This window comes from Sinohyriopsis cumingii, chromosome 1 (genome assembly GCF_028554795.1).
Source record: "Sinohyriopsis cumingii isolate HCF-2022 chromosome 1, ASM2855479v2, whole genome shotgun sequence".
Taxonomy (NCBI): Eukaryota; Metazoa; Mollusca; class Bivalvia; order Unionida; family Unionidae; genus Sinohyriopsis; species Sinohyriopsis cumingii.
In genome coordinates this window covers 128,986,061-129,003,178 of record NC_142961.1, presented here as the reverse complement: position 1 = coordinate 129,003,178, position 17,118 = coordinate 128,986,061, and the positions used below count along the sequence as shown (strand labels likewise).

At 33.6% G+C, this 17,118-nt stretch overlaps 1 protein-coding gene across 2 annotated transcripts in view; it reads left to right on the top strand.

Annotated features, from left to right (window-relative positions):
- Positions 1–16,489, top strand: part of LOC149807848 (uncharacterized) — a 97,227-nt gene extending 80,738 nt beyond the window's left edge. For both annotated transcript variants that reach the window (XM_089946876.1, XM_089946815.1), the window contains 7 exons: positions 7,488–7,679; positions 8,746–8,883; positions 12,666–12,684; positions 13,610–13,710; positions 14,781–14,826; positions 15,562–15,641; positions 16,137–16,489. In XM_089946876.1, the coding sequence (XP_089803002.1) occupies positions 7,488–7,679; positions 8,746–8,883; positions 12,666–12,684; positions 13,610–13,710; positions 14,781–14,826; positions 15,562–15,641; positions 16,137–16,186 (626 nt within the window). In that variant the 3' untranslated portion in view covers positions 16,187–16,489. The remainder of the gene's footprint in view (positions 1–7,487; positions 7,680–8,745; positions 8,884–12,665; positions 12,685–13,609; positions 13,711–14,780; positions 14,827–15,561; positions 15,642–16,136) is intronic.
- The last annotated feature ends 629 nt before the right edge of the window (positions 16,490–17,118 follow it).

The following is a 17,118-nucleotide window of genomic DNA, read 5'->3' as shown; positions in this document are numbered from 1 at the left end:
TTAACCTCAGTTTTTATTTTTATTTTTTATTTTTTTATTTTTTATAAGGCATTAGAAATACTGCAACTTGCGAGCGAGTATCATTAGGCACATGTTTATTTACAGGAGCGACCAGAAAATGTCAGGAACAGGCTACGTGCCCCTAATATAATCTCTATCTCAAACAACATCTTTAACTAACCTTTGCCAGTTCATCATTAGCGCGATTGCAACACTAATTTGCTTTGCCAGATTTACATACTGGTTCTGAATGCGGTTAACGAGTAATTGCTTATCGCTGCAAGGTGGGGTGGCATTCAGTACTAACAGGTTCTAATTTTAATGAAGCAGATACAAACTTCGTCGAATACACGAATCCACGAGCTAATGTTGTAGTCAGCTTATCGATACCAATATAAACCATATCGTACTTGTATCGACGAGATCGCCAATATATTTTAACCAACAGCGATATCCACATATCCATGCTCAAGGGTAAGGGACTAATTATCGGTCTCAATAACAAATCAGCATTATGCGTTCAGTGACTTTCTGTTACTGGACCAACTATGTTTACGACATTACAAAGTATTTTGAAACGATAACCTTTCAGTCTGTCAAGGACATCCGGAATTATCAATTATGTTTCCTGGCCACGTTTTGTATTTTTTCGGATTGTCTCGGATTACCCAAACATCGTCCCCGAATCCGTATCATTAAGTGCCAGTCCTAATCTGTTAGGTTGCACCTTTGCTTGTCCTGTATCAGCCATGGCTTCATTTTGCATGCGCTAAGGCTCTGTGCGTCAATGTCGTGTGAAAATGGGCATGCGTTTACGTTGGATTTCTTGATCCTTCAAACATGATGTCCTGGATCTAAACAAAAAACCGCAAACTAGCTTATGCTAAACTGGATGGTGTACCCGCGATGAGTGTTAGTAAATCTGGATTATTTATCTTTTGACAAGCATTATAATTAGAATGGCGTCAAAATCATGTCTCCTTCCTTCTACTTAATTCTGTATCAGAATAATTTGTGTTAACCAGTACTCGGTATGGAAACTTTGTATAATGTGATAGAGATGGTTGTGAAAATTGTGAATTACATCCGAAGTGAAAGGTCTCTCATCCACCTGTAATTCGCTGATGCTTTGAAAGAATATGGTGGCTGTGATTTCAAAGATCATACTGAATTTGCCTATGTGAGGTGGCTGAGCAGAGGAAAAGTAAAGGAACGAAGTAGCTCTTTGTTTCCTCAAAACGAGAGTTTCTTGTTGAGAGATGTCAGATCGAAAACTGTTCTGGCAATTAGATCCCTTTAATAATAATAATAATAATATATATATATATATATATATATATATATATATATATATATATATATATATATATATATATATATATATATATATATATATATATATATTAGAATATCAACATATATCTGTAGTCGGTCTGCAAAAGTATTTTCATTCAAATGTGCTACATCAGGATAGTTCTAGAATTGTTCAAATACTTATTGTTATTAATATGTTAAATTAATACCGATTTTCAAGTTGTGGTGTCCGTGAGATTAATTCTTGAGTGACTGAACCCAAAATCAAAAGTTGTTCATCAGAGCCGAATCTACTAGCCATGACTCATGCTCATTTGAAGTTTGGGGACAGTGGATCCAGCAGTTTAAGTTATTTATCGGAAACCAAAAGCTACCCATGAAAATTTACCCTTTTGTGTCTGCTATGCAGGAGACACAAAACATTAGCACACCTGTCACGTTACAAGGGTATATTAGTGTCTCGGAATAACGCTGTGAACTTCAAAATAAGTGGCAGCCTAAACAGCATGCTCTACGTCTCAATGTCGTTTTAAGTATATTTCGAAGTATTCCACACAAAAATATAGTTATTTTGTAATTGATCAATACGGGCACCTTTAATGAATAATCGTCAGGTCCGTTGACAATTTGGTTGGAATGTTTCTATTTGGAAATTTATGTGTTGCGAATGTTCTCATTTTTTAAGAATTTATTTTCATATTTCAGTGAACTGCCTGAATAAACGTTGAAACAAGCGATTAATATGTATGATGATGTGATTTGTTATTGAGAATAAGGCATTTGTACGCGTACACTGTCTGTGAATATCGAAGAAACTGGTTAAAGTACGAAACATTTCCGCTTGACACCAAAGTATGCATAAATGGCATAAAACAATTTGCCTGGCCACGGCCATGATTCTTGATTAATCACTGGAAATAGGAAATTTAGAAATAAGTGGAAACTAAAACTTATAATACACTCGTTTGGTGAGACGGGAATTAAATTGGTATTCTTTTGAAGAGAGGGGTTTCAAATCAATATTTTTCATTTCCTCTTCCTTGTTCTAAAAATATTGATACTTTATAATTTTTTTTATTGATAATCGTCAATGCAAGGAAGTCGATTAATCAAAATCGATTGATTCCAGCTCAAGGCCTAATCAAAATTGGTCACAAAAAAACCAAACAATATCGTGTGCCTGCAATAGTCTTCTCGAATGGACCGATTAAATTCATTCCAATCTGATGAAATGGAGACGATGTCCAGGAATAGGAAGCAAAGGTGTTTTCGCGTTTCCCAGATGCATTTTCTATGGCGCTTGTAATATCCCTTAATACAGTTGCTTGTATCCTCATAACAAGGTTTATAGAAATATCTTTTCTTTCTTTTTATTCCATCTAATAAAGATACAAAATGTTTATTGACATAAAATACGGCTGGTAAAGAATAAATTATACACAAATATTAATTATATTCGAAAATGTTTAATATATTAGTAAATATATATATTAGACGTGAGAATTGTGGTTCTTATGATTGCATGTACCAGCTATAGATCATAATACTACTATAACAGCTTTGAGTCCCAATGGTAAAGTATATCCAAAGCAAAGAGCACAACACCAGTCATGTTTGACCTTTACGTCACTTGTTCATATATGACAATTATTATTACTTAGTGAAAATACGACGATAAATAAAGCTTCTGTTGTACTGAACTATACACACACACACACAAACACACACACACACACACACACACACACACACACACACACATATATATATATATACATATATATATATATATATATATATATATATATATATATTTGCTTTCTCTGATTGCGCTCACAAGGGTTTCAATCAATTTCATCTAGCGAGATATTTTTCATCTACTTACAATCTTTGGTTGTCATATCAAGGATTTCTTTCAATTTGACCTAGTCACCAAGGTTTTCTTTCATCATTACCCATTTTGTCATATAACGAGATTCATTCATGTTCTATTTACTTTCTTTTACATATTCAATGAGCAAAAATAACAGTCTCAACATGATATGTTAGATGTAATTTTATTTCAGTATAATCAATGCCTCGTGTTTGGTCGTAGTGTTGTCCAGAACGCCATAATAGATCTAGAAATGAAGAAGTAGATACGGAATCTAATGAGGGTCTGGACTGAAATTCCGTCAACATACGTTAATTCTGTTCAGTGGAAAAATGGGAGCGACGTTGAGAAATTGAAAATGTCTTATGAACAAATTAGTGCAGACTACCAGACAAGTATAAGCAGATGATAATGAGTACAAAAACTAAAGATATTACCGTGATTATACTGGCGGTGAATTTGATATTTTCTCTAGTCTCACAACTCCGTATTAAAATCTCAATTAAACTTGTCCTGTAAGTGCGAAAGTGTCAATGTTTAACCGGGAAAAAGTGGAAGGGTTTCCTCAACCACGAACAGCATCGACCGTGTGCACCTGTGTATGTGTGTATGTGTGTGTGTGAGTATCCATGTGATTTGGATTTTTGTTAGCTTTTACATATCGCTACGACGTCTGCAGTGTGAAAGTTTAAAATGATGTCTTCCACTGGGACATCATGCCGCAAACAGGTACTACGATATCCACCCAGTCATACTATCATTTAGTCACGCCAATCAGACAGAACACTAATTTCATAATGCCAAGCGCCAATTGAGGCAGCTGTTTCTATATGTCCTTATGATGACTTCGACGGGATTTGAACCAGCGACCTCCCGCATCCGGGGGTGGGGGGTGGACACACTAACCAGTAGGCTACCGGAGCGGTTAAATATAAATTTAAAGGCAATGGCTGGCTACAGTATATACAAGTAAAGTCATCAAATCATATTCATCATCACATAAAAATCATAATTATTTAGAAGTAGGAACAGTTATGTGAAATATGACGCAGTGGATGCTTTCAATGATGCAACTTAAACAAAAATATTATTATAGGCATACAATTGTTACAATTCATGGGTATTCATTTTACTACAGAGTATTTGATGGGCTGAAAATAAGTGATTCAATATGAATATTAAGAAGGTTGTCCATAAATTCCCCATGAAAATATGTTCAGAAGACAGTAGTGAAACTGAAGTTACTGAAGTACCTGTCTGACATTTTATTACAAATTCAATTGTTATGAGAAAATGGAGACCTCCCGACGAACCTGCTGATGACGAATGGTCAATGAGCTAACAAATTGTAGTTCCAAAACCTTACAGACATAAAATACTTAGTCTAGCCATGTCACTCCAATGGCTGGTCATTTAGGGATCAATACAACTTATCACAAGATCTTAAATCACTTCTATTGGCCTAAAATCAAAAGTGATGTTGGTAAGTACTGTAGATCTTGTCATATCTGTCAACTAGTAGGAAAATCAAATTAGAAAATTCCCAAGGCGAATCTACAACCTATTCCTGCCTTTAACGAACCATTTAGAATAATTATAACCAAGTCAGGTAAACAATACATGTTAACCAATATATGTGCGCCAACAACGTTTACCTCCCGCGAGGAATATAAACTCAAATATAATAGTAAAAGCTTTGATTACGTCTTTTACTCAGTTTGGCATTTCATAATCTATCCAATCGGATTAAGGGTCGGCGTTTAGGTTTGGAACTTTCCAGCCTATTAAGCTTGAATTTGGCATTCAGCAATTCAAGTCAAAAATCAAATTACGTCTTGACAGGACATCGATGGAGAGACCTGTTGAGGTTTGTTTTAATGCAGTTCTGTCTATTTTGCTCATTCTTCACATTTTTCTTCAGTTTAGATATTACGGCCCATTCAAAGTTATGAAGAAATTGAATGAGTTGTATAATATCAGTGCTCCTGTGATCTAAATAAATTATAGGTGTACCAGTATATTGAAAACGATAGCCAGGTTAAAAATGCAATTAATTTAGTTGCACTTGTCCCACTTCAGTGAAAAAATAAGTGAAGGAATATCATCGGATTATACTGACATTGGAGTGACAGATCTTCGGAATTCATAAATTATTAAAGATCTGGACCAGAAACATTCACATTGACAAGAGGAAGAAGAAAAAAACAACTTAAACAGTTATTATTTAAATAAGAGCACTTGTTTCCAGCTGTTCTTACAAGAACAAACAAAATTTTCCATGACGTTGTAAATGTAAATTCTAAACAAGTCAAACAACACCAGTACAGGATGAACCCTCTCAAACAGGAATTGCTTTAAAATGATTTTAAAGAGCCCAGGAAAAGTGACTGGAGTTCACTATGCATACTTGTTTTAAACCCAGATAAAACTTTCCGTATGATTGCTGATTATAGGCAGATGAATGGTGTGAATGTATTGATAAGATCGGGTATGCCAAGAATGTTGCCAAATTTGACCTTCAGAAAGGATTTTGGATGATTCCACTAACGGAAAGAGGAAAGGAAATTTCGGCATTCGTGACTCCAGAGGGACTTTACCAATATAACGTAATGCCGTTTGGGATGAAATTGTCGCAAAGTACATTTCAACGTCTCATGAATATCTCTATACAATTGTGATGCTTACATCGATGATGTCATCCTCTACAACGACACATGGAAAGAACATTTAGCAACAATTCGGAAATTCTTTCACAGATTCACAGATGCACGTTCGGCAATTAATTGGTATAAAAGTGAGTTATGCCGTGCTAATGTAACATTTATACGATACATCGTGGGACATGGACAAGTTAAACATATAGATGATAAGGACAAAGCTATCTCTAAAGTTCCCGTGCCTGTTAATAAAAAGCAACTGAGGCGATTATTGGGTATGCTCGTATACTATCGAAAAATTAGTTCCAATTTTCCTATAATTGCTGAACCCCTGACAAATTCATTGAGAAAGAAAACCAATTGTCTTTGGTCTGAAAAATGTCAGGAGGCTTTTGACAAGTTAAAAGCCATACTTAAAATCGCGGCAGTTCATGCAGCTCCAAATTTCAGCCTGTTACATATATTTTATTTAATTTTATATTTGATTTAATTTGTGTTTGCTTTGGTTTGATTGTTTATGGGTTTTGGAATACTTTTATTTTCTTTACATGTGAATATAATGAAATTTTTGTTGCTACGAATTTGACATTTTCCAGAAAATTCAGCTTGACCTGAGTTTCAACTTAGATTCCTAATAATAGAAGCACCTGTTTTTATTTTTGACATAGTTCCTGGCCTTGATTAAGAATCAAGTAAACAACATTTGAGAGGATTAAAACGATCGGTTCTTATCAAAGACATGCACGAGCTATCTGACCTTTACATGTAAACATGATCATCCTCTATTTCGCAATATATTTCGCAATTAGGCATTTCCGAAATTGCGAAATATTTAATATTAATATTGATGCTGAGAGAGAGAGAGAGACAGACAGAGAGAGAGGAGAGTCATTGTACTTTTAAACAATTTATGTCGAGTTGTTTTATTATGTCATGACCAGAAATGAACTTTTGACTTTTTGAGTTATTAGTTATTTTTCTCCAAATTATTTGGACTATCCAAGATTTCTTGGTTTCTATGGAAATATTATTGTATTTATGCTGAATTCATGAACTGGGACATTTAATGAAAATTCTGTTTTGATTTCCAAGACCGTAGGATAAATTATAGTGTTTGTACAAGGAACTGTAGACGTCATCTTGAATTCTTCTTCTGGACTCAAACATGACATCATTGGAACATTTCTATATTAGGACTGCTTTTTCGTAGATTATTCTTGTAAACAAATTGGATTTGATTCTGGAAACCGTAAGTTCTCATATTTTTTTATTTTTATAGTATTTTCCAGGAAATTAAATTATGTGTCATATTTCTCAAATTTTGTTGTTTTCAGTCTTTCCTGTGTTACTATTTATTTGAGCCTAAACACACAACAAGCCAATCTTTAAGACTGGTTGTTGATGCAGGTGATGTTTGCGTTCGAGCAGGTTTGATTCAAGAAGATGAAAATGATATTGATCATCCAGTGTGCGATTTGTAGCATTGACCAATGGTATACGCGGTAAGAGGACTAATGTAATATTTGCAATAAAGGGCAATACAAATAATGCTTTGTTCAACCGATTCCGGCACACAAATATTAATGTATGCAGTTAATGAATGCAGTTAGACATCTTAAATGTAACACAACTTATTGTTTCAGTCATACGATGTGAACCAATTTTCATGCTTCCTGAGAATGGCACCATCCTATACGAACATAGCTTCAAAGGTAACTCTGCTTGCAATACAACGATTTCAGCAACTTGTGAAGAGGCCCACAACATACTAGAGAGAATACTGGTTCGTTGCAGCGAGCTGGGACAAATAAACGACTCGCTCGGAAAATGTGCAGGTAAATACCCAAAGTTACTCTAGTTTATAACCCAACCTTAAAGTATTTGAACCATTACGTTATTAAATTATTCCATATATTGACTTGAACATCTTTGAAACCACACTGTTTCTAACTTTCAGATACGATTAAGATAAGATGATTCATGTCAAATATTAGTACACACCTTTGCATATTAATTTCAAGTGTCATGTAATGCCACATAGTTGGTATTGTTCGTAGATAAATAAAAGGCAGAGTTTACTCTTTTACATTTATACTACTTTACAATTAATGTTTTGAACTCAAAACCAATGGATAGGTTCTAATCATCCTTAATTTGCCCATGGAACTTTGTCTGCTAAATTATGGTTGCTGCAGTGGATATAAATATAAATTCTACGAACTTTATACGTTGTTCATAACAAGTGTGACCTCATTTCATTATGTATTAGTCCGTTACGTGAGCTGTGTAACCCTTTGTCATAAACAAAAACGTGCGTCCCCGAGCTATCACATCACAGAGTAGGCTAGTAATATTATCAATAACAGCAAATATAAATGGTTACAACGCTAATATGGGAATCAGTTGCGTTGATGAGAAAACATGTGGCTAACAAGGTTATAGACGTATACGGTGTACCAGTGAAGGGCTATAGGAAGGGAAGTCATACATTTTATCAGCACTCAATCAAATGTGACTATCTGAACTCTGTTGTTGTCACTGGCATGTATAACAATTTCTTCCCGCATTCTTTCGTAACTACTTTTTATGTTTGAACACTATAAATCATCCCTTTCCTTTAAAGAAACGTTATAAGACCGCTATTATCTTTGAGTTAGATTCTCTGTTCAGATTAGCATGTCTCTCATAAACAGTTTTTGCTTTAACAGATATCTTGTTAATATTCAAAAATTTGCTCTTAAATAAATGTGTACTTCTTTCAAAAATATTAATTGCAGACCATGTACAAACATTTTCAATTCTTGTTTCTTTGTTACGTTTCAATATAAGTAAAACATGACTACTATGTATTAGTTGTGTGAAATTATAATGACATTGGTTTTGTTCATTCTCTTTCAACAGATCGACAGCAAGATCACAGCCCACATGATACAGATGATCACCAGCAGGTAGTCCTGCCAATTGCGATTTTATTACCTCTATGTCTAATACTTATCGTTACAAACACTTTGACTTGTCTTCAACTACGCCGGTATGCTGGTAAGTAGTTTATACAAAACCAAAGGAAATAATCATTCATTGATTGAATTGTAACTTTTATGGTTAAAAAATAATGTATATTTCTTTTAAAACGTTTGCTAAATTTGCAATGTTTTCTTATGCCCATCTTCAAATATGTTATACTGGCACGTTTGCGGTGTTGAAACCGGAAGGTACTACATCTAACACGAAAGTGTTTGAAAGAGTACTTCACGCATTCTGACTTGAGAGAGAGAGAGATTGAGAGAGAGAGAGAGTGAATGGTCATACTGCTCTGTTTCGAAATCCATGTTTTCAACTTTATCTCATCCAGAACCTAATGATTTCCTTGTAGTTCCTACAAAATTATAACAAGGCAATTGTGATGTTTCATAAGTGATAATTTGATACCCTTTTCTGGTGCATATATGCTGAAAAATAGCCATATATTCAGACGCACGGTAAACTTGAGAAATAATTTTGCGATTCACATCTGTAGAAATATTTTTATTTAAATTAATTTTTTAACACTTGAGGACATTAAGCCAATATCAAATGCTAAAAATACTTGGAGTGTTTTAAACGTTTATGAATTTTTTATTAATAACCTTTAATTTCTCTAAACTGTCAGACTGAGTTATAGTCGAAATAACCGTATAACAAGATCCACCACCTCACGAGCCTGTAAAAGCTGCATATATGTTTACATTATGTAATATAGGAAAATTAGACAAAATAAAGTGTGAGGAAAACCATACTCCCACTGTTCAATGATAATACTGTTAAGTACGGATTCTCTTAGGATGAATTTTGGCTGCATCCCGTTATCAAATATTTGCTGAGATGGCGACGATATTAGCACCTGCAACAGTTAGAAGAGGAATTTACCAGTTTACGAACAACGTAAAAATTTGAATAGTTGTTGATGTTGAAGGGTTTAACGCCATTTTCAGCACACGATACATGGCGGCCAGTATTATTGGTGGATGAAGAACCCGGGAAATCCCCGGAAAGAACCACCGATCCTCGAGAAGCTACTGGCAAGCTTTCTCACATACCCACATTGGCCGAATCCGAGACTAGAACCCACGCAGACAGAGGTGAGATGGCAGTGATCCGTAACGGAAAGCGCTTTACACCACTCGGCCACTCGGGTCCCCTAATAACTTGAATAGAACATGACATTTAATAACTGCGTAATCAGAAGGATAGCTTATACAAAGATGCAATTAGAGTAAAATATGAAGAGATGCGCAGACACGTTAATACATAATCTTGTTTTTCAGCGCACTAGTAGATGCGGTCATAATATATGCAAGTTGTTTTAAGCTAATTTTTACAATTGTTACATGTGCGGAATTCCTCAAGTCTTCCTTGCTAATATATGTTTCTACTCCTTACATTATAACCCTAAAAGTGATTATGCATTCATTATATGATGTTTCTACCTGTGAGAATAAATATCGATGTGTGTACTACTCCGATGCAAGATACTGTAATATCTCAATTTGTGAAGGAAATGGTAGTGCAACACAAAACATGCAGAAAGACAACAACAATTCCTACGCTCAAACGTATAATAAAGTAAACATAGGGCAGTTTCGTTTGGTTAGAATCAAATTACTGACTAATGGGACGTAATAACCCGTAGCTGAGTCTAAAATTGGGTGCATACATTTTTCGTACTCTCGGATCCTATTTGGAAAGTGCGCATGTCACAAAAAGGTCAGTATCACATATTAAAGATTTGAAAGAAAGTATTGTTTCAACTATGCTGTTCTTTAATGGACCTAGTAATGCTGTTGTTATTTATTTATGACTGGTTTTAGTCTTCTTCTTCTTTTTCTTCTTCTTCTTCTTCTTCTTCTTCTTCTTCTTCTTATTATTATTATTATTATTATTATTATTATTATTATTATTATTATTATTATTTGTATTATTATTCTAAGAAGCAGATTGAATTTTGAAATATTATATCACAAATATTAAAATGTCAGTAGGGATATTTTGTCACTAATTTTGTATTCTGCGTTTTTGATCGGGAGATTATCGTGATTATCAGGATGGTAATTTTAAAATACCGCTAGTATGTGCAGATATATCAATGACTGATATTGCCCGAGGTGAAGATGAATATATATAAACGTTTCTGAATATGTTGAATCAGTAGAAATAATGTTTATTTAGGTCATGGAGAATATATTTCATTTTACATATATATATACATTTTATATATATATATATAATTGAAAATGAATAAATTACTTTGTAACCCCACTCAGAGCGGGTAATTTGGAACTCAGGGGTAATACAGGAGAATATGAAAATAGTTCTCAAATTTGAAATATTAGTATTGAATATGCAATACATGTTCAAGCTATTTGACTGGTTTGACAAAATACAAACTAAGTTTTACCTCATGTCATTCGAAACATCTGACATAATATAAATACATGACTTATATATAAAATGATAATATAAAATGATAAAAGAAAACTTCTGATCATTACATGAGCGTTGTTTATCATAAGAGAAGTAACATCCTTTAAACGGAGTCTGAATATGACTGCCACATAAGTTCTCTTTGTGGACCTTGTAGCTTGTGAGGTGTTCTTTGATTTAGCTGATTTGCTCAGTGTGCAGCAAAATATTTTTTTCACCTAATTAGGACGAACAGAATGCAGTAAAAATGAATTGATGTATATTGCTCAGAGGAGACAGTACATTCTCCCGTTACACACCACAACACCTTTCGATACTGCATAATGTATGGATGCACATCATGAGCCAGTGACTCGTAATACTAATAAATATAGTATTATTAGTAGTAGTAGTATCAATATCTGTAATGGTATTAATATTAATAATATTAATGATTATGAAGTTTGAATCATTATTACTCGCTTCAGAAATTAAGATTTGCAGAAATATAATTATTTTTAATAAGTCTATTAACTCCAAATAGTTTATTATACATGATATAAAATTACATTGGATATTTAAAATATTGTTGATGGTCTCGATTGATGGAACTATGTGAACAAATTAAATCTTAACTCTCTTCAAAAATAAATATTCATTAATTTTGCTCAATAAGAGCTTACGTAGTTTGTCGATTATTGATGTTAAATCATATTATATTTAATCAGTATTTTATGTCTCTTTAGAAATTGCATAATTACCTGATCATGTTTCTTTTTGTATGTATACGCATATATTTTGAAATATTTAGCATTTAGAACTACGTTAACTAAATCAACATTTTTCAAAACCTGCATGTGCAATTTTTCTGAGACAAAATATATTGTTAAATGTAGGATAATATTAAAACCATTTGCTCTTGTTTAACTGCTTCCTCCACTGTTCATAGATAACAAAAATGTTCCAATATAGGTGCAAAGATTCCAAGCTCAATTTGCAAATTTTAATGGAGTGTACAAAGCAGCTTTCAACTGATTAGACAGTACGTCACATAATCCGTGTTCATGTTACCCTGGTGCCAGATAATATCAGTGGGAGACGATGACTATTACTGCTTGCAACAATGTAATTACCTAGTGTTTTGTTTTACTCTAAAGGCAACACAGACATGACAACCTCATATAACCTTTTTGGCTTGTTTTGTTTTCTTTCTTCTTTTGGCTCAACTTCATCGCTCTGTTGTTTAATAACATATTTTATATAATGAAAAAAATGATCGTAAATATCCGGTCTTAATGCATCGCATGAACATATATAAGACAACCATGATCGCCACCATCTTTTTGTTACATTTCTGACACGACGTATCCTTTCTGTTCTAGGTTATGCAAAACAACAGAGGTAAGAATATTCAATACCTTTTAAGCATTGTGGTATGTAAAATTGTATGTCCTGATCAAGGACTAAGCCATGTCTAAGCCCGTTCTCTCTCTCTCTCTCTCTCTCTCTCTCTCTCTCTCTCTCTCTCTTACTCTCTGTCAATAAACATCTATATATGTTTTTTTTTTTTTAATATATTAAGATAGTTAACTATAATTGTGGTTTGGAAATACTAGCTTCTTTTCACATTATCAAAATATTGTTTGATGCATTTCGTCGATTTCATTTTTACTCGTGATTGTGGAAGATATATGCTATTTCTGGAATGATGTATGATTCACATAGCATTCCATGACTATTTGCCATGGTCCATCATATACTTGTATTTCTAACTATGGAGTCATTGAGGCAGTGAGCGAAGGAAATCATACTGGGTAGCATATACACCAATCGGATATAACAATTACCATGCATTCCACCTACGGCTTATATATAATAAATAGTGTACTGTTGGGTTGGATTAGATGATGTGTAACACATTACGCAATGTTAGCTGAATGGAAGGAGAGGTCGCCTTTTTCCAAATTCTTCCGTGAGCAATGGTTGTAACTGTCATAATGTTTCAATAGAAACCATTGCGAACCGCCACACAAGTGGTATAATAACACCTCAAGGCAAACAGTCTTAATATTATGAGTATTGTGTTACATAATAATTGTGAAAACTTTGCCTTCAAAGCATGGCCATTCTGACGTATCCTGTATTAAGACCATGAATTATAGCTGCCACAATGTCGAACTCAGTATTATAAACTAGAATTGTATATTCTTTTCCATTCCTGATATTTGGTGGAAGAGGTGTGTGTATATATATATATATATATATATATATATATATATATATATATATATATATATATATATATATATATATATATATATTACAGAGGGAACATTACATCTGACGTAATCATCGCCCAGGACTTTTCTTCCGGTGTACACGACCACCCGATGATAGAGAAGACTTCAGTTTCCCTTAGGGTTGACGGTAATCGGAGTTTGCAACGTTTGGAATGCTACCAATTGTATTGTTCAGATAATATTCTGTGGCTACATGCAATACAAGCGAAGAATGCTTGACTTTTTGATAATATTGATACTATAGACAACGCTAACATCATAGGCTACCATTTAAATGCATTATGCGAAACTTGTCTAACAAGAACGTATACGCTGATAAATATATATTCATTCATCTCAACAGAAGTACTTCAGTTGTTCGTGATTTACTTTTGTCTGCAGAGATCAGTAGATGGGTTAATTGTCAAGGTTCCAAAATGAAAATTTAAGAGGAACTGTCATTTCAGAAAGAAAACTAAAATAATCCATAATCCTAAAAGGTTCTGCACAAGTCCAAAAGAAATGAATGTTCCGAACTAATTATAGATTCTCGAATGCAATGTTCTGCCAACAAAAATTATAAATCACAAATACGTTATCTAGAACGCCTTTTAAATAGATTCACATCAGTCCCAGACTAATATTTTAGTGCAAGAAACAATTTGTAGTTATTGTGAATAATCCAAACACATGCATATTCTCAAATAATATCTAAACACAACAATAACATAAGGAAACAGTTATCCAGCAATGCCTCCGGACATAAGCGCAAACATCACCCTAAAACGCAGTTGTCCCTCATCACTAAGGGATATTTTACAACATCCCTTGTCGTATAACAAGCCATACAATGGGAAATAATTAATTTTAGAACCCACTTGACCTCACCAGCCAATGAGTATTTACGCTAATTTTGTCAACATGTTCAGCATAAAGACGTTGAATTTAACTTACAAACACAGTTTGCTGAATATCTTTGATAAGAATCTACACACATGGTTACAAATGCCCTACTTTATATACTGTTTATAAATGATCAGTACGATATGCAGTCATGAACATTTTTTAAACATAATATAGATGCAGTCGTGTGACAAGCTAACACAAATTATCGATTTATATACATGCATACATACATACATACATACATACATACATACATACTTACGTACTTACTTATACATATTTATTTATTTGCTTACTCATATTCGATTTCAGAAAGCAGCTCGGAAAGGACACAAAGCGATACACTTGACTCACATAAGTAAGCTCTATACTCACGTTATTTATAGTCTTCAATGTTATGATTAACGTATCAATAATTATGGTGAAACTTTGTGTTTGCAAAGACAACATAACATTGCCGTTGCAACTTTCGTACTTCAATACGACCGAGCTTGCTGTAGCTTTCTATAACTGCCAGCAAAACCAATTGTTAATACTTTTGAAGAGGTCAAAATGAAAGCATACTTGAACATATCTGTCGGTATTTACGAGACTTTTTTCAATGTATGATTCATTCACTACACAACATATGTGTTTTCCTGGAACCTATATAAAGATTGCGTTTGATAATGTGTAGGAATAATTAAAACCATCATGCCGAGACGTATCCGTGCGCCTTACTAAATTATTTCTTTTCCCAGAGTAACAAAGAAAACACTAATCCGGTTGTGTGTTTTCTACATATCCACTCCTTTAAACTTTCTATATATTATTGTGTTTTACTCCTTTAATAGAATAAAATTAGGTTTTATATAATTTTGATTCGGTGTGTCTATGAAAAAACATAAGTGGACATAAGTGAAACAATTCCTTGCTCGTTCCAAGATGGTGTGTGACACGGCAATATAGAGCAGATGTTTGTATTGAACGGCAAACAGATCATGTTATATTAAATAGGCGTGATCAATATGTATGACTAAAGTCTTACTAACTTGAGCTCAATGCTCAAGATGTTAGATTATATTTTAATCAGTTCGTATTCTGTTCTCTTCAGCCAGAGTACGGGGTTATATGATGAGCTACACAGGAATATCAAAGAAACGTCACAATACGACGAATTGAAATTTAAAAGAGGTGATTTTCGTTATATGCTTTTTGATATTGGAATTTACAAGTTTAGAGAAGCGAAGATGTCAATAAAATCACGAATGATATTATGAAGTCCAATTATCATTTCAAATAAAACTCATGAACTGCTTTCTTTAATATTTTGCAGTGAAGGAGGTTGATCTAGAATGGTTAGGAATTATAAAAATATCGCATGGAATTAGTTCAGATTATGTTTATGTTACAAACGAAATCGTTATGTTTTCAAAATTGTCAGAACACCTTCTCCAATATATATATATATATATATATATATATATATATATATATATATATAATTTTACGTTTTATATTTCAAACTTGTATGTGGCAGTTCAGCATCGCTTTAAACTATTGGTGTGCCACGAGTAATATTTCATCAATGCATTGTCCATTACAATATTTGTTACTGGTTTTCATAGTAAATAACTGCGCGGATGTCTCTTATTTTGGTGTATAATCTGTATCGATTCTCTGTTTCAGAAACCTCTCCGAAAACGACGGAAAATACGCTTTTATATCAGAATACATAAATACATGCATTGGTTGAGACGACCAAATTAGTGACACCCAGGTGAATCCTTTGAAATAAATAATTTTGCAAGCTGATTCTTAACACACTTTCATTACCCACGGAATATAAGTTGCTGATGTGTACCTTTTAGGAACCACTGTTACACGTCTTTTCTTCTTCTGCCTCAGCATGAAGTATTATAAGGCGCTACTGTAAACGGTACAAAAGTTTACATAAATCTTCTCCACTGTTTTAAAAGATCATATCACGTGCATGTCTGTCAGTATCCGATTTCTGCGGTTCAATCTTTGTGGTAGACAAAAGCGACAAGATCTAGTATATATATATATATATATATATATATATATATATATATATATATATATATATATATATATATATATATATATATATATATATATATATATATATATATATATATACCCTTTATATACTAGGGATAACAAAACGTTCCGAATACATGTGCGTTACAAAACAATGTTATATCACCTCAATGTTTTCCGAAAGGAGTTATGTTCAATTTTGTAATCTTATTAGACGCCATATTGCTATGTTGTCCGTACGCTGGAAAATTTCACTTCCGACTGCAAAGAGGCTTTTAAATAGTCTGCACCACAGCTGATCTTTCAGCATGATATTCGGCCCAAAATCGCATTGGGGAGGTTACAATAACACTAGAAGAGGTTGGCACCGGTACATGTGCGACCAGATCTGTTACATCAAAATATAACGTGTATACTCCTCACTAGACATTCTTCGTCGAACCAGTTTAGGCCTCTCATTCTCTCCTCTGATGCCGGAATTATATTTTGTTTATAATGAGAACAGTTGTACAATCCCGTTCACCGACGAAATACCAAATATTAGCTTGTTTTTCTTTCGGCAAATGTTGCAACTGAATTGTACTGAGAACGGAGAAAAAATGACATC